Source organism: Nomia melanderi, chromosome 2, assembly GCF_051020985.1.
Source record: "Nomia melanderi isolate GNS246 chromosome 2, iyNomMela1, whole genome shotgun sequence".
NCBI classification, from domain to species: domain Eukaryota; kingdom Metazoa; phylum Arthropoda; class Insecta; order Hymenoptera; family Halictidae; genus Nomia; species Nomia melanderi.
The window spans coordinates 18,524,072-18,543,453 of NC_135000.1; the positions used below are offsets into that span (position 1 = coordinate 18,524,072).

The 19,382-nt window shown below is 39.0% G+C and overlaps 1 protein-coding gene across 1 annotated transcript in view; it reads right to left on the reverse strand.

Moving 5' to 3' along the window:
* LOC116433576 (cytotoxic granule associated RNA binding protein TIA1) overlaps positions 1–8,084 on the reverse strand; it is a 715,860-nt gene extending 707,776 nt beyond the window's left edge. Inside the window, exons 1-2 of the mRNA XM_076374164.1 lie at positions 6,275–8,084; positions 5,574–5,883 (exon numbers count right to left, since the gene is read on the reverse strand). Of these exons, the coding sequence (XP_076230279.1) occupies positions 5,574–5,825 (252 nt within the window). The 5' untranslated portion in view covers positions 5,826–5,883; positions 6,275–8,084. The remainder of the gene's footprint in view (positions 1–5,573; positions 5,884–6,274) is intronic.
* Positions 8,085–19,382: the final 11,298 nt, after the last annotated feature.

Consider the following 19,382-nt stretch of genomic DNA (forward strand, 5'->3'; position numbering starts at 1 on the left):
TAGATTATAGATTGTTTTATACACTCTGAGGAATTAGAAACAACTATGAAAGAAAAAGATAAAAATAAGAGTATATTTGATTACGATATTGTAAAAAAGTACACCGATATTTTATATTTTAGGCACATAAAAAGTCTAATGAATTTGAAGATGTATACTGTTGTCGTATTAGCAGACACTTCGAAAATATAATTATTACAAGAATTAAAAAATATAGGTAAGTATTATTCGATAAGTGAAATAGGAATTACTTTGAAAAATTACACTTAAATACCATAAGTGGTAATGATACCTAACTTATAACAAAATAGTCAGAATATGTTTGACAAGTCCGTTTGGGTAAGGTACAGATGTAAACATGTGTAATATTGTACATACAGTAATTGTATAATCATTACAGTCAAGCTATTTTGCGTCGACAGCGGTATATGTTGTTACAGATAATTAGTGTTCTATGCAGTACACATATACCTGTATATATGTGACGTATACAGTTGTGTATGTAGTATGTTCATGAAGTACACATTTGGGCACAGGGTAAATACAATATATTATTAGTATTGCTTACAGATCAATATGAGGTATCCTTGTCCATTATGCTAACTTCGGCAACAGTGCATTTTTTATAATTAATCTGTCCGTTAAACAAGAATGATTCCCGTCAACTTAGAACGAATAACACATTTTCATTTCCAAACGAAAATTCAACTGGTAATTCTTCAATCAGATATAACAACAAATAGGTATTCTAATATTTTTCAAAGAAATTTATTAATTCAATTTAATTTAGATTGTAATTAAAATTCGTTGCGTTACTATACCATATAAAAGGTGTGTAGGATGTTTGAAAATAATATTTTTACATTTATTCTACTATTTCGTTTTAGTTTTTAAGAGACGTTTTTATGTGTGCATTTTGTGTATTCTGTAACCTACGATTATCATAACGCAATAATTTGAATTAAACGATAGTTTAAGATATTTTATATAGCTGTAAAGAAACGATTGAAATTATAAAAATGTTAGAACTAACCGAAATCTAATAGCACGTTTGAAATAATTTGAATTGCTCGATTCATAACTTTGCACAAGCGATACCACAGTACGGTAGAGGTCATCAAATACCTCAGGATCTCGGATAGCATGCCTAGATAGAGTGTGCCCAGGTAATTTTCATTAGACCATGTATCCCGTGGATACTCCAGTATCCAGATACACATATCCAGTACCAATAGCCCTAATAGGAACATGACGGAAGTTACACACAGAATCCGCCAAATCAACATTATATGAAGAAATTGTCGGCAATACATAATAACGTTAAGTTGACGCAATTGAATTAATGATAAAAATACTTTAGTATATGTACTTTGACGTATATTGTTCTAGGAGTTAATCAATTTACAAATCATATTGGTTTTAGGTAAAAATTAAATATTATTGTTCTCAAAAGAATTCATGAAAAGAGACATTTGGTTAAAAAAGAATACAATAAATGTAGTAATTAATAATTTACTAATATTTTCAGCAAAACATTAATTTATTTTCAGAAAGAATGAAAGGACAAAAAATATAATCACTTAGTAATGTTTCTGATTATTTCAAATTTTAAAACTTCAAACATATTGCTTTTGTTTATTCTTAAGTCATAATGAACGACGAATTCTCAAATTACCGTTTGAGTCCTATTCATATTAAATACAATTAATTGCATATACAAAATCAAGATGTATTGAATTTACAATATGTCCGATTTACTAAGAACATCAAGTAACATCTTTAAACATCTAAAATATTCAACTTCATTAAATTTCTATTTACTTTAAAACAAAGCAGAAATCCTTATAAAGTAATCAAATTTTTTCCCGAAATTTCTTCTTACAAAGCTTTCCAGTATTACTAGATAGACAGTAAAAATAATTTCAAATAGCTGAATAAATTAAGTTCCATATTTCGGAATATTCAATGTCCCCTGTCCGGAAATAAAATTGGTTAGTAATGTACAGACGTATCGTCAACTCGTGTCTGACAAGTACCAACTGAAAATCCCTTTGCAAAATAATTTAAAAAAAATGCATAATTCTAAACAAGCAATAGGAAATAATTCAGAATTCTAACTTGCCTTTAATGTCTACCAGTGCAAACCATACATATTTAACACGTTCACTGCCAGCGTTTATTTCGGTGACGATCATCTCAATTGTAATGTTTTATTCAATTCAACAAATCATCCTAAACAAAATTTTGAAAAAATGAAAATAAAACGAGCTGCTGAGTTCCTAAACATAATGCCGTAGCTTATAACTTTAAAAAATAATATTTACAGGATTAATTTAATTTTCTTTATATAAAATATTGGATCATGGTTGTCACAAATGTGCTACGCTAGTAGTCAACGTGTTAAATGAGTAAATAAACAAATCCATCACCACTCTATATAAATCCACTTCCAAAACTATGTAAGTACAACGACAGGAATAAAACCCACAACTAGTTTCCAACATCTGTCACTCCAAAATACACCTAACCAAACAGATAAACAAAAAAAAACAATTACACTGTTCCTCCTAGATAATCCCCTTACTTCCAAGGCCGTACATCATTCGATCCAGGCTACATTAGGGTTTCCTGGAGAATACCGCAAGAATAATTTTCCTGTGATTCAAAAAGTTTACCGGATCAATCCATCTTAATTTAGCCTGCGCTCCCGAACAAAGACGGCCGCGATCAATTCACGCGATGCCGCTAGTCGCGTCTCTAACCAACACGCGCCGAGCGGAGCCGGCCGGCTAATTGATAACTCGCACGGAGAGAAACGATATGTCTTTTCTTCTCATCGGCGTGCCGGCGCCACCGGGAACAAGGGTCTGGGTACCGTTTCGCCGGGTATCGCGCGGATTCCGCTCGGCGTCGCAGCACCAGAAGAGGAAGTACCACCCGTGGACTGCCAGATTTCAAGAATTAAAGGAAGTTCTCCCTGGCAACAGGAACGCGTCGCGTTTCGCTGCGTGTCTCTGGCCGCGGCGACGCGACGCTGCTGGCCATAAGAGAGACTCCCTCTCTCTGTTCCTCGCAGTGGCGAGTTATGGCCCGCTAAAGAAAATTGACTTGAATCCTGGCCAGGATAAGAAAAGCACGTCGCCGCGAAGAAACCCAGGGCGAGAAGAATGAAGAAAGCAATCGATGCTACGGGGCGATACCGTGGACAAGAAGAGCTACTTGTAAACGTGAGGCTACCCAAAGAGAAACGCCGGTTCTGCCGCAGATACCGAACCGCGCGCCGTTAGAGATCCCCGCTATCGATAGATATCAATTAAGTGTTATTATGTCCTTTATGCTGGTACCGTTCGCGCCCGATAATATCGCGCCATCAATGAACCTATACCGTGTGATCTGATATTGAGAATCGCATGACAGCTTTGTGCAATTCAACCACAGAACCCATTGTTTCGCGCATATCGATCTCGAACGGCGAATCGATACGGGGTTGATAGATAACTGGGTTTTTGTGCACGTACGATGGGTAAGATAGGGGGACTAGAGATGAGGAATTTTGTTTCTTGTGTTAGTAGCTTCAGTACTTGCTTCGGGATTTCTTTGGTAACTGTTTTTGTGAGGAATTGCTTTGTTTTTAATCATTTTTATTGGTAATTGTATTACTTTGGTTTTAGGAGTTAAATATATGCAAGAAAGTAGAATGGTATTCAGTTTAAAATCGTTGTCGCAAGTTTTGTTAGGGATTATAAGGCAAAGAGAATGGAAGAATGTATAAATTCTTAAGAATGGAATATTATCAAAATTTTCACTTATGCAGACTGTATTAGAAAGTTTAGTGTTGGAATGTAGATATTTGTTTGTGCAATGTTCGTTGCAAATTTATTACGAGATTCGTTCAGTGTCGAGGAAATTTATTTGGAAAATCGAGTTGGATATTTTAAACTTAGTCACATTTAGACCATTAAATGCGTTTTGGTTGGCCCGTCTGACTAATGTTTACAACTTCCACTTTCTGTACATTCTAGATGATGCAGTATTGCTTTTCTAATCATCTTATTAGCTTCCTACAGCTTCCTAAAGTTTCAAACAGCAGTGGAGTAGAAAGTTGAGTAACATTTCTTTTCATTTCATATTACTTTTCGGAAAATTGAAGTGGTTGATATTGATATATAATAAAAATACTGTCTCACTTCAAATTCTTAATACACGATTATAAAGTTTTAATGTTACATAAGCTTTTTTAAAGTATATGTTATTTATGATTTAATATTACTATCCAGTTTTTAGTATGTATTGCCAAATGTTTTTGTAGTTAACTTGAACATCAATACAGTATCACGTAGTTTCGTCAATGTTCGTTAGTTTGGTACGAAATTACCAATATATCCACGTGAAATGCTGAGTCAGACTTAGTCTCGAAAAGAAATTAAACTTTTCATCAGTGTAACAAATAATGCGTCCTAGACATGTAAATAAATTGAAAACAGTGGAATTTTCCTATTACTGTATTAATATAAGTAATTTTTCTAAACTAAACTGGTGTTGAAATGTTTGACTGAATACCATGTATAGATGCAGTAGAAATTTCTATACTGTAATAATTCCTATAAAATCATGATTTGAGGATATTGATTGTAAATTGTTAAAAGTTTTATACATATTAATGTGATAATCATACTTTTCCCTACATTTAAGTATGCAGCATACAAACAGTGAATTGTTATTTTATTTAAACAGTCTTAATTCCGATTTTACATTTAGTTGAATGAACTGAATCGCATCGCTGATGCGTAAATCAGCGAACTGGAATGCTGGTAACTCGATGATGAACGACGCTGTCCCGGCTATTGAGGGACGCACATTATTTTTTAACTACCGCGGTCCGTAATGATGGATTCTAGAATCAGCGTATACGAAATGTTGTAATTTTCGCGAGCGAATACCACTTAAGGTCTCACTTCTCCTTTGAATACCTTTCCTGTTCATTATCATGAAGTAAGCTACCACGAATATAGAGTTAAAAAAAGACAGTGTCTTTATAAAATTCATGTTTCATTTAGGATATCAGTTTCAGGAAAGACCCTGAATACCTACATTGCTCAATATAAAATATAAAAATATATTAAGACCATAATCCAATACTGCTTCTACTAATCAGCCTATTGAATATACAAATTTATAATTATAGTCTAAAAGATCTATAAAATCTCGAGTGCAGAGATACTGCAATACCTTCCATTACCTCCCTACGGCTAATAGAATCCATGTTAGTATTACCATCATTTGTATCTATTAATTATCAACTATTCCATATTATCATTCTCAATACTTCTTTACCGCAGATAAAATACGAAAAACTCAATAAAGATATTTTAAGAAATGAGGTATAATCTTCTCCACAAAACAATCGACCGTTTCATCGAATGGTCCAGCAACCACGCTATGTCCAGACCGTATCAAAACGAAACCAAACGTAACAATATCTCGGTTCGTCATACGGCTGGCAAAAGAAGAGCGCCGGTTGTTTGTCCACGATTCGCAAGCGTTAGGAAAGTAAGCGTAACATTCATTTTTACCTTGTTCGGTGTCGTTGCTTGTTGCTGCGGCGAACAGCTGGTGCTGTGTATCGTCGGCTGGGTTGTCGTAGCCGGCACAATGCCTTGGTGATTCAGATGGCTCAGCTGATTGAGCTGGGTGAGTTGTTGCGGCTGTTGAACCGGATTCTGGGCAGTGGGCTGCAGCTGTTGATGATGCGTCTGATGCGCAGGATGGGTCGTCTGATGATGCGTCGCGGGGAAGGTGGGCACCGTGAACGGGACGAACAGCATCGGGCTGCCGAGGATGTGCGCACCACCTCCACCCAATGCCCCCGTCTCCTCCCTACACCTTTTTCGTGCGTTTTTGGTTTTGGATAACTCTTTCTTACTCCATCAACCGTGTTTCTTATTTCGTCGTGCTACTACGTATACACAATACTCTCTTTTCTTTAATTATTATTATATTATATATGTATATATATATTTTTTTTTATATCAAACACTGCTGATGATGACGACCAACAGAGTAGGGGGGCAGATGTAGCAGTGACGGTAGTAGTAGTAGTTGTTGTTGTTGTAGTAATAGTAGTAGTAGTAGTAGTAGTAGTAGTAGTAGTAGTAGTAGTATTAGTAGTAGGAGTATTTTTTGTAATGGTACAAGTAGTAATAGTAGTAGTAGGATAGTACTATTATACGTGTTGAAGTGAAGCTACAATGTATGTTTAGTGATTTATCATTACCTGCACTCCTGCCCCAGCTCCTGGTGCTGGGGGTGGGCGTAGGGGGCGGCTCGGACGGAGGTGGTGGACGCCACCCTCGCTACCCTCAGTGATAGGCCGCCCCGCTGACTGGTAAGCTGGACCGAAGCTGGCTGGTGGTTGCTATGCACGCAGCAACAGGCACGGCAACCGACCGGTTGTTGCTGGCTCGGGATAGCCTGGGGGTGATGGGTTAGGGGGCCCCTGGGCCCCGTGGAGGAGGGAGAACACGGGTACACCCCAACCAGGCAGCCCACCACCGCAGCCCCGGGGCCCGGTGCACTCGGTGCCAACGCGCCTGTAGACGAGGCCACCCCAACCTCGCTTGCCCTCCTGCAACCACTGCACCACTGCACCCACCCTCCTAAATGGGGCCTCTGGTACGACCCACTGACGCCGATCGTTGACCCGGACTGGACCACCTCCACCTGGGCCTCTTTCAATTTGCGGTCTCTTGCGGGCGGGATTTTGCTAACTTGCTGCGTGCCCGGTCCCAATGAACACAAGTGCTCCCTTTCAATCGCCGTTCACGTTGATGACTCGCTCAGCACCCGGCACCGTTTTCTCACGAATCTTTGTAATCTTTTAATCCCTTCACTTCGACCAGTTTCGCCTTCGCCGCTTTGATTCTTTACAATAACAAAGTCGCTAAAGTTCAAGCGTACAACGTGATCAACGGTGATCGACGCTTTTCTTCCGCGATATATGTGGCTGTTTACAAATTAGCTGTCCTTACCGCGTGAATCTGGCCGGAAAGTTCGAAAGTTCCTTGTTGCTAGACTTCGAGAGTGCACTATGCAAATACCTAATTGAGATTATCGTAATCAGTATTCGCGTTCAGAGGAATCCTCGAATATTCGAAAGTTTTGCGTGAAAGAGGATCGCTCCACTGAAGTCTCCGGTGATGCGTATCGGTGAGTCTCGACAAGGTCGATGCACACTCATAACCACGTGGTCGGCTTGAGTCGCTGCGTACGTCGATCCTTCGGGTTGCTGCGTGCAAAAACGAATGAAGATTTCTCTCGTGGCACGAGGAGCATTCAGAAACGTCGCATTCGCGAAAGAAGCTTACGTTAAGCGACAGATCGAAGCGCGAGCCGGTATCGAAGTCACGACGCCAGGTTGTCTGTTCAACAAGTACACGGTCGGTCGTTCTCCATGGCACCTGCTAGTTAAACGTCTCAATATACACTGTTTCGCGCGGAATACTGTCGGTGTTTCCTCACAAAGACAACATATCCCAGGTTCGAAACCGCGAAAACCGTTGCAACACTTCCACCGCCGATGGAAACGCTGAATCCGACGACAGGAACCGGTCGCACAATTTCTTGTATTCACCAGGTATTACGTTCACGTGTACAACAATAAAAAAGCCTGTCGAATGTTATCATTCACCTCAGGATCCGTTCCTCCGATGCGCTACCGTATAAACCACTGCTAGAACACACCGTCTGAAAGGGGACGCGTCACCAACTGTCAAAAAAGCATGCGTACGTTTCTTTCATTCCTGCTGAACTGTGCGTTTCGTTCCTTATATTTTTATTTGATATAACAGAAACCGTGGAAACTCAGTTCCCGTGCGTCATCGTGAACCACGTATGCAAACGTTGTTCGGGTCTCGCGACGACGAGAACAAGCGTCCGGCGGAACGATCTTGTTTCTTGGTGATTCGGCTCGATCGAGGCAAGCGGGTCCTCCCGGCTCTGTGAACGAGGACGACGATACAAACGGGTGGAAAAAGAGGGAACCTAACCCGTAATGTTGGAAGGTCGCTCGCCGACTGACTAGCACTTCCGCTCAGGCTGTTGTGCGATTCAGAGTGGGGGATGCTTCGTTGGGTTGTTGTGTGTAGGGGCCGGTGGCGGTGGGTAGACTCGTCGGTTGGTTGGTCGGGGTGGTTGTGTGTGCGGGGCTCGTGCTGTGCGCGGGAAACCAAGGGGTTTCGAGCTTCTACCAGCGGCACTGCCTGGCAAAATAGCGACCAGTTTCACGTGGCTCGTACTACCTTCGGCCCGACTACTTTTCCTTCGCCGCTCGGCCGCCTCGGTTAGCTCTTCGCTATGCGTCGATATTGCTTTACGGATCGCTGAGTGTCTAACTGCGTTCGCGTTCCAATTTCATTAAATCTTCAATCGCTACTCATCCGCGTCTTTACTGACAGTGCTGCAAAACATCAGCGATGATCTTCGTTCTCCCTAAGAAGCATCGACGTGTTAGAATTGTCTTGAAGATCAGTGCAGGAGTGGACGAAGAAGTTAGCAGTGTCAGAAGTTGGAGCTTCAACAATGCCGAATGCTTTTAGAAGAGGTCGATCAGATCAAGCCGCTGATGCTTTGCTAGCCACGATGTTTCGAACACTAGACTCACTTCAATCACAGATCATTCTTATAATATCACCAAACTCCCGCCGATTTCTCGCACAAAAGATTCCAAACAGGAAAGGATTCTGTTAATAATCACTTCACAGAACGGTACAAAAAGATCACCCGACGATTCTGAAACTTCTTTAACGCACAGATCCTAATATTCGAATGATCAACTAAGGTCTAACTCTTTGGTCGCACGTTTCTCTTCATGAAACCTCCGCGAGAGATGTTTCTCCGTTCGCGGAACCGCTGTCCGACGGACGGGATTCGCAATCTCTCGGATCAGTCGGTCGCAGCTCCGGTGCACGTGCCGTGCCGGTTCTAGCACTGTCAAAGAACCGGGGTAAACACTGGGGAGGAGTACGCACCCGGTACACGGGATCGTAACTCGCGTCGGACCACGGTATCACTCACTTTCGGGATCAACACTCGCGCGTCGGTCGCCGGGCACGATCTTTCGGCCCGGGGGCAGGAAGGATCTCGCTGGATCGAGATCACGCCGGGAAACGGACGTAAAAACGAATTGGTTCGTAAACGTGGCCCTTTGTACGCGTGCGTCACCCCGTCTCCGCGTTGTTGTGTTTACGTGTCGGGACTGTGTGGGTGGGTTGTAGCCGGCGCGAAGACCAAGATAACTGCGCCTTTGACACAGAACAGGGGTATTGGTGGGGGGAGAGCGAGTAAGAGAGAGAGAGAGACAAAGAGGTTGAGAAAGATAGAGAAAGAGAAAAGAAAGAGAGAGAGAGAGAAAGAGAAAGCGAGATAGTGTACGCGTGTTTGTGTGCGCGAGGGAGAAAGCCACGATACAAGAGGTGGTTGGAGGGGTGGCAGTTCGAAGCGATACTACTAAAGTAGGAAAAGATGGTCAAAACGGAGAAGGGATGGAAGGACGATGCTACCTAGTGGCCTAGTGTGTAGCGAGCTATGGATTCGGTGGAGCACTGTGACCTGCACGTAGGTAGGTAGCGTGGAGACAAGAACCGTGTATTGCAATGTATCGCGGTGGTGGCGACGGCGGCGGCGGCGGCGGCGGCGGTAACTGGAGGGGTGGTCCGTCGGGATGGAGGGGCGAGTGGGTGGGTTAGGTGGAGAGGGATCCTGGTTCGTTCCTTCGTTCCCTCGAGGTGGTGGAAGAGAGGGTAGATCGGACGTTTGGGAGACCGGGGGTGCGCGAAGCGCCGTAGTTCGGGGGTTGGAAACGGCTGTTCGTGGTACTGCTACCCGGTATTGTTTAATCGCCAACGCATTTTAATTATAATTTTCTGTTTTTTTTGCAGGACTTTCGCGCAACAAATTCGCCGGAAAATATCAGCGGCCCATTGTTCCGCCGGCCGATCACGTTTTTAACTGGGTTTAATTAATGCTTTCGGGAACGGAACGTAAGATTTAATTGGTGGTTTTGTTCATTCTAATGGCAGCCGCGCGCCGGATTGCATTGTGATCGAATTATCCTCATGTGGACGAATCGTTGGAAGTATAACTAGGTAGGCTGTTGCAGTTCGCAGTAGTTTTTTTATTCATGGTACGGTATCGTGTAATGATCCAATGTTAGCAAGGTGACAGGGGGTCGTGTTGCTCTGTAAGATTCACGTTAACGGTGAATGTTTGATGAAGTTGACGACAATTGACGTGAGTGTTTTTGCTTGAAATGGATTATGTATATTTGAAACTGGAGTGAAATAATTGGACGTGTTTCGTTTTGCATGGAGTCGTTGTTTTGTACTTAGTGTATCTGTATCGTTTTTATTCATCTTTGAAATGGATTTGTGAATTGATTGTGAAGTTCTATATCATTCAAAATATTTTTGTAGATTTCAAATGAGCCAGATGTTTGTAGATGTTTTTATTATTGTAATTTTAATTTTGTAAGGATGCTTTTAGAATATTTGTTACGATTTCTATAGTTTTCGTGTTATCCTGGAATATCTGTTACTGATTTGAGGAAATTGCTATCATAAAAGACATTATATCCATTTTTTTTATACATACCGTGCTATAATAGTGGTGCAAATATATACACAAATATATACCTATTATATATTGCGTATATAATATATACGCAAATATATATCTTCAATCTTCCAACTGTTCAAACATTTCAGTTACATTCAGCTTACTGCTTGAATCATTACTAGTTAATTCAATTTGTACAGAGCTAGTTTACTTATAAAAAGGTGAATATAAACTGTTAGATGAAAACTATAACGAAACAGAAGATTCTATACCTTATTAAGGATTCTATAGAACTCTTAATAAAAACAAAATGATTCGTTTAAACACTGTATACGTCTACAATTTACATATAAATGCATCAAATTTAAAATAATCATAACACACATGAATGTATGAAATTAGTTGTCTGTTGAATTAAATAATACCGTATATCCGTTACTGATAATGTCAAGTAGAAATAACAAGAATTGCGCAGACACTGTACTTAAAACGTTTCAAAATACACGTGTCCAATGAATAATCACGTTTGAATTCTGTAACAAAAATTTCTATACGCAATTACATTCCATGATTTCAATTCACCTTTCTGTAACAAATTAATTTATGTATTAACATCGTCGTTGTATTAATATCATCTAACAAATAATCTAAATTATTCTATATCTGAACGAATGATAATCGTTTCATAAATCAAACGCAAAAATGCTAGTTTACAAATCATAAACGTACTCATTTTTATGTACAGTTTATATTCTGTAGGTAAATTGCATAAAAAAAACTTGAACACGGGGAAAATAATTCTCAAACAATAGCTCACGATTTTCTATTTTAATTCTTTTAACGTAGGGTCGCAGAAAACAAAAGACAAAAATCGGGTCTTTACCCTTCGATGGAGCAAATTAATTTGTTCCTCCCCGTCTTCGTTAGTTGACTACGAGGCAGGAATAACCAAAGGCCTGCGGTTACCGAGGCATCGATCGGCGCCCGTCATTTTTGTCCACTTTGTCGCGTGTGTTAATTAAAAATTGCTCGCGGTCATTGTCGTGGAAGAAATCACGCACGTCCCTGTAATTAAATCCTCGATAAATTCTCGTCAATCGACCATCAGGCAATCATCGAACGCCCATCCATTCAGCGTCACACATACAACCTGTGATTTGAACATTTCGTGTTTTCAATTGTGCCCGGTAGAGAGGCACGAATTTATTAATTATGCTTTACCTCGGTCATTGTTAACTCGGTGCTTTCAGGAGTGCTGCAATTGACTTCTATTATTAATTACGTACGCGCGACAAGCGGTGTGTAGTTGCGAACCGATCTCCTTCGACCTTCTGCATTCGATCATGAATTGATAAAAGGAATTCAATGAGTCGGACGTGAAAGTTTCGAGCCATAACATATATTTGTAAATAAATCTTTTAACAACTGTACTATTCGTTTCCAACGATTCAAAATTAATAAGTATAGACACCGGGAATATGTATTCCATTCTCAGTTTTCAAGGAACAATTTTTCGAATATTGAAGTAATTTATTTACAAAAAATGTTTATACATTTGAAGTAACATTAAATGAAGATTGTAAGGAATTTTATTGAAACGGTTATTTTATAGAATTTATTTTGCGTGTACAATTTATTTGAATGCAACACAGTTGATACGTGTATTTGAACGTAGAATTCTTTATTTATAAATATTGTCTTGAGATATGACTTTTACGTTACTTAAATGATTTTTAAAGTTGAAGGTTGACTGTGATGAAGCTCTGAAAACGCACGTTTATAGTTTGCAAGTTGTAGGACCAAGATTCTATTAAAGTGCACTTCAAAGTCTCGTTAGCAGAAAAGAATCCAGGCTCTGGTTGTAAGTGTTGTAAAATGAACGACGCAAAAAGTGATAATGATCTTACTGAATATTCAAATACACCAACAAGTGTTTATTAAATAATAATAGCTATAATACCCTGTACTGATTAATCATCAGACGCAGTGAAAATAAATATACATTTGTCTGCATGACAAAGAGACCGAAATATTCTCAAAACCTATTTACTGAAATTTGAATGTCTAGGTACTTTAATGTTATTAAATATGACAAATATGGGCAGTGATTAACTTGGTCTAAATAGAGCAATAATTTTTATTATTAAACTAATTCTTACGTAAATATTTTGTTTGTTTTTACTTTAAAGAACGTAAATTGGATATAAACTATCGTGTCCAGCTAACATCTTACATTTATAATACTTACCTGAGAATAGTAAACTTATGAACATAACATAACATTTAATAGAATATTTTAAAAATTGCATGATCACAGAGGAATTGTTCTCAGACAATGACAATAAAAGACGTTCAAAATCAAGAATAACATAATTTGAAACATAATTACTTAAGTTACTATATCAAGAAACGTGCAATATTAAATTCTACTTAAAAAACAAAGTCTGAAACATATTAACCATGAGATCAGAACTTCAAAGAAAATGAATTAGTCACACCATAATATCTATCAAAATCAACCTAAACTAATAACAACTATTCGAAATGCATCAAACTCACGAATTCCGTAAATTTACTTCAGCAGTTCTGTAGTCATACCCAAACTATAAGAGATAAAATCTTCATTCAGAAATAACATTTATACCACTAAGAGGAACAATATTGTAGACACTTCTCACTGTTAACATCAATTATGTACGTTAACGAACATAGCAATGTTAAACATCGGTCAAAAAGCAATAGATGTACAAATGTGGACGTTGAAAATTTTCCTTAGGGCGAACCGTGACCATCAGGCACATCAAGTACGACCTCCACTTTGCGTCCGGTAAATTTCGTATTTTCACGGCTAATGACTGAGGAACGAGACTGTAATGTATTCTACGCGGAGCATCTACTATGCGCCTCCCATTAGCATTTGTAATGCGTACCTACCTCTAACCCTGGCCCGCGAGCGTTGACGGTTCACACAAACCCATCAGCAGTGCCATTTATAGCGTCATTCCGTGTTCGTGCGCTAGGAAAAAAGAGTTTACTACTCGTTGCCGGGCAATATGTTAATAGGTTAATAGAAACGCGTATCGCGTTATGTGGCGGTTGTCCGGGGGTACACGGTCGCCCGGCGTCAAGTACTTTTCACCAGTTTGCCACGAAATTCCACGACAACTCGTGGAAATAGACGCGCCATTAAGAACCTTTCACACGTCACTCGAACGCTGTGCGTCGTTACCGTCACTTGTCGCTGTTCTCTGCAGTTTCTTCGTGACGTCATGTCGTTCAAACCTGTAACAATTCTTATTTATTCCCATTGAGCCAGTCGATTGTGTGATCATCGGAACAATCGCCTTTCAGTTCAATGATGTTCAGGTGTCGTAAACATTTAATGCGTTCACTGCTGTGCAATTTTTCTGTATTGCGCGTACGTGTGGTTTATTTCATTGGTGGATAAGATAAATGGTAGTAGTAGTGACTGTTAATTGTTTAATGGCATATTTTTATTGTATGCTATTATATAATTCCTGCGTTTATAGGAAACTTTTATTTGATAATAATCGTTTCAAATATTCGTGAATATAACAATGACATTGTAAACATATCCTATAGACAATCAATTTGTCATTGACATAATATTCGAAATTTGAAATCAAATATTGCGAAGCAAGACCCGAAGGTTTCAGTTAATTTTGGCAGTTCACTTCAAAGTGAAAATAAAAATTAAAATACACAAAATTTAATTTCTAAGCAATTCATTTACAAACACAGAATCATATAAAAAATTGTTCACCATCTTAAACAGTTATACGTACTAAAACAAAATAAAGACACCAATTAAACTGTATTCGCCTTTGCAGTAACCAGGCCTAAATAATCGAATGCATCACGAATGCATAAACATCCGCAGTCCAATAATGTCACCAATTAACTCTTTGCACTCGAAAGTTTTTCACTAGAAACATTCGACACTTCCTAGTGAGACATATACGACATTATTTGAAACAAACCAATGAAGAAACATAGCAAATTAAGAAACAAAGCTACTTTACATAAACGTCTCACATATCGATGCATTATACAAAACTTAATGTTATACATAACACTTTTTAATTTTGTTATATTGAATCTAATGGTGACTGAGAGTTAACTCTCGAGTGCAAAGGATTAATAATACTTATCAAGGACGTTACAGCGAACTTGTTACGATTCATCCCTCAGCGTTCCCAGCAACCTTGGTCCCCAGCAATGCGAACGTGAATCTGTTTAAAACTCCGGGAAAAACGTTCGTTCGAGGGCGAAACGTCCTCTGAGACACGGAAACAACCGACGAATTGGTAGAGGTGGTGACTGCGAAGTCGGCGAGCGCAATAACGGGATAAGCGGGGCCATCGGACAGTTTGCGAGCGCCTCTGCTCCTGATGGGCCGGACGATGGAGAGACGGGGATATAGGGAGTCGGTATATTTATAATGACCCTATATGTATGCAAATGGCTGCATATCGTACAGACCTATCCCACTCGTACGTGACAGAGGGCTCTGTCCACGTGTCCTTCCACCCTCCCCCCCCGTGCCCAGTCCCCTCACCACTGTTTCAGTGTCTTCCTCTTTGTCGCTCTTGGTACGTGCCTCCTGGAACCCGCAAGTCCGTGTGTAGCGGAACGAGCGTACGGCAACTTGTCGTCGTTTCGTCCTGGCATGCACGGGCGCGGCGAAACGCATCGATTGTGCGTAAATGCGAGTTAACGCGACTTCCATAGGAGACCGTGCCGCAATTTTGCAGCTAACCGAGTCTTTCCGACCGCCGCGCCGAGCGCACGTCCGACCCCTCCGTGATTCGACCCGAACACCCACGACAAGCTAACCGGCGGTGTCGAACAGAAATTGACGATCAACGGGCTTACGGTTCATTAAAAATTCGGAGTGCCGGTTGGTAGGCTGGGTCCTTTTTGATCCTGGTCTCTTTGAACTTTCAAAGATGTTTAATTACTTGTTTCTTTTGATTCTTTTAACTGTTTCTTTTGCTGTTATAGATAGTAGTGTAGTATTCGGATCAGTTAGATTGTTTGATATCTTTCGTAGCTGTATTTAGTATTGTGGCTTTTTGGGTTTAGTATTGTGTTTAGTATTGTATTATGTTTAGTTATTGTGTTTAGTATTGTAGCTGCTGTAGACGTTAATCGGTGTTTCTTTGAAAGAAATATTTAGAAATATCCAAGCTTTAAGTACGCAATTAGAACATTCTTTTCTTATATAGATAACTTGATTAGTTTAAAATTTATTTCTTGTGATAATGTACTAAATAATTATAAGTATTTTCAAGAAATTGAATATTAAAATTTTCACTTTTACAAATATTCAACGCAATAAGAATATTTATTAACTATTAAAGTGAAATAATAGAATGCCTATAATGAAATAATATATAATAGAGTTGCACCCAATAAATTCTAGAAACAACATTTACCCTTTCTTCTCCATAAATTGAGGACAATTTACTATGGCACACTTTATGCGCCTACCCATCTGGTGGCACGATTTAAAGCAGTGTGGCCGTTGCTAGCTAAAAAATGGTCAATTTAAATTTTAATGCACCATACACATAAAAATAAACATCAAGAGTATGTGCGCGCAATCATTGCAAAATCATCAGAACGATTGTCTCCATTGTAATATCAATAAATTACTTCTTGAATGTATCGAGTGCATTGTGCACTCCCCGTAAATTATTTGAAAAGGGAATTAAATATCGAGAATCTATATTGCGTAACAAATAATAAAAAATTGTTTCTATTCTAGTGAAGTATGTACATTTTTCACATCTTCAAACGGTGAAAAATTTTAAATAACAACTACACATTATACGCCAATTAATCGTGACATTGATAAATTCTTTTAATAAAACATTGTCTAAGATTGTACAAATCGCAATGATTATTTATCAACAAGTTATTTGTAAATCAATTACCATAATTTATTTTAAATTTATGAGCCAAATCATTATAAATATTTGGTATAGTTCTGAAAATGAAGAGAAAACCGCAAGAACTTAAAATGGAGTATTTTTCATACTTATCTAGTTACAAATCTTGATTTCATTATTCATAAAACTGTCATAGTTTCACTGAAAAAGTCCTATTCTTTTGGACGATGATTGATTGTAAAATCAATATCAATTGTTAAAAATGCACGGTTAAGTTAACACTGGTTTTCAGCTGGCGCGATGCTTGGGATACGAAAAACTCGATGATTAATAACGCTAATGGTGTTTTTGAATTACTGAGACAAAACGTGCATTGATCCTTTACCACTCCGGAATTTGTTGAACGCGTACAGTGATAGGTCGCGTTGCTACGCGCATAAATTATATCGATAAACATGTTATTTATACGCTGACATAAATTAGCTATGGTAATTCCCACCGATCAACCAGAAACAGTATTTTGGGACGGTTCGATCCCCGATGATGGGAAAAACCTCACGTCACGGCAATTTGTAGGATAAAATTTCTCAATTTTCTCTAAATAATAGCACAATGTTGTGGAAAATACAATACTTTTTGTTCGATTAGTGGTTCTTTAAGCACCCAGAATTAAAATAGTTTGATATAGAATTATTTTGAATAAAACTCCGTGTATTAAAAGTTAACAATAAATTTCTATAGAACGAAGGTGAAAGCAATAATTTTTTATTAAACATTTAATATCATTCTGAATTTTTTGTACATAAAACAATAATTTTGATAAAATGTCGATAAGACGACATTTCAGTCATTTTCATAAATTAGAAAAGTTCACGTTTAATAAAACCTGTGGTTATTTTAAAAATTTCACTCACATTATATTGTATTCATGTAAATAGCGAAATGTAACATGTACATGTACTTGAGCGCCGTTCAGCTCAACTTTCAGTCCTTCTTTTATTATTTTAATATACATTACCGTTTATAAACACTGTCAATGATGTATCTCACACGTTAATATCCTTCATAGAAGAAGTTAAAAAATATTGCAATGATTGTATGCCAGTAAACATCACCAATACTCGATGCAAGTGGAAAAGTCAAGCAATAGTCAAACACTTTATACTTCTCATTACTTTCTGTTGATTTCTGATGATTGTAGAACGAAATACAAAGATACGAATGTTCTACGTTAAATCTGGATTGAGTCTAGCTTATGTTCTATTACATCGTCACCTTGCATACAGACAAAAACACGTACACGAACAATAGTTAACTATTAAATCTATGAAAGTTAATCACCAACTGAATATTCACATTAGTACCATGTAGATAGAGCCACGATTCGAAAAAATTACCTAACGAAGCCAACAATTTCCTCATACAAACATGATCAATATCCTACCCCATGGTCTCCTTCGTCGCCAGTCAAGTTTAAAGAAAAGAAAACATAATCGACCAATTGACAAGAGCATCTTAGGCTAGGGGACAGGAAATATAGACATCTCATTCCTTGGTACGCTGTAGGAGCATGACGAACGGACGACCCCTCGCGTAGAATCCTTTGCATAGCCGGAGGGGGTGCGACTGCCGAAATTCCAGCGAAGATTAAGACGTGCGGATTTGTGGGTACGGCAAGCGGAAAAACAGGAGCTAAGGGCAGAGGACGGAACCTTAGCTCGCGGCTACAGGAAACCGTAGTCAGCCTGTTCTCAGACGTGAGAGAAACTTTCTCGCTTGCTCGCGCGCCCTCTCAGCCTCTTCTCTTTCCTCTCGTCCAGAACGCTGCTCCGTTCTGTTCGTCTTCCTCGGCGTGTTCCTCCTTCCCGCGATGGCAAGAAAGCTCAATTTCAATTTCGAGCCCCGAGGGTGTCGTTCCGAAACGAATATAATTATACGAAATAATTCTGACACAAGGGGATGGGGGTGAAGCGACTGGTGGGCTGCTCTTCGAGTGTGGGGAGGACGGGTTCGCTCCTGAGCCAGTTGGGAGGAAGTCTTGCTTAAAATGGGCGACTGGGGCGGCTGCGTGCAGCCCGACTACAGCGTAGTCCGCGGTTATAGGCTCGCCCTTCGCGTTACGCACGGCGAACCCGTCGAAAGATAGCGAGTGCTTAATGGCTCGAAATTCCTGCTGCCGTGGAATGCCCTGAATGAAAATTAAGTCAAGTATGCCTTCAGAAATCGCCTCGCGCCTACCCCCGCGCAATTTGCAACGTGACCCCAGCGGGGGACCAGCTTGTGCTATCTACCTGTCGAAGTTTCGCGTTGTGCCGCGCTGTTTGGATATTATCGGCTGTGTTTGTTTGTTCGAGTGCTTTTAGTGTTGATTTTGAAAATTGTTGGGTCGTCTCTTAAGTAATATGGTCTTTTTCACGTGTATTTTATTTCTGATAAGTAGGATTAGTAAAGGTTTTCTAAATGAGGTGTAAATAGATCATTTATAGATGAAGAAGGAAAATATGTTTTAGATTTAAAAAAAGTTTATCTTAGATGTTTCAAATAGAAAGAATATATTAAACTTGTATTATTTATGGGATGATATAATTGTATAATATAAATACGCTGTCGCTGAAATGTTTGGAGTTATTTGTTTAGTGAAGTGAAAAATTGGATTTTTTAGTGAAAAATATATGAATGTTTGAGTTCTTTTATGATATTTGTAGAGAAAGAGAGAGAGAGAGAGAGAGAGATTAATTAACACATAGAAATTTACTTATCATAATGATTCACAAGAGGAATCTTAAAATAATGCAATAGTCATAAACTATTGTATGCCCTAGTATGAAATGGATTGTGTCTGCTTTTTATTGACTC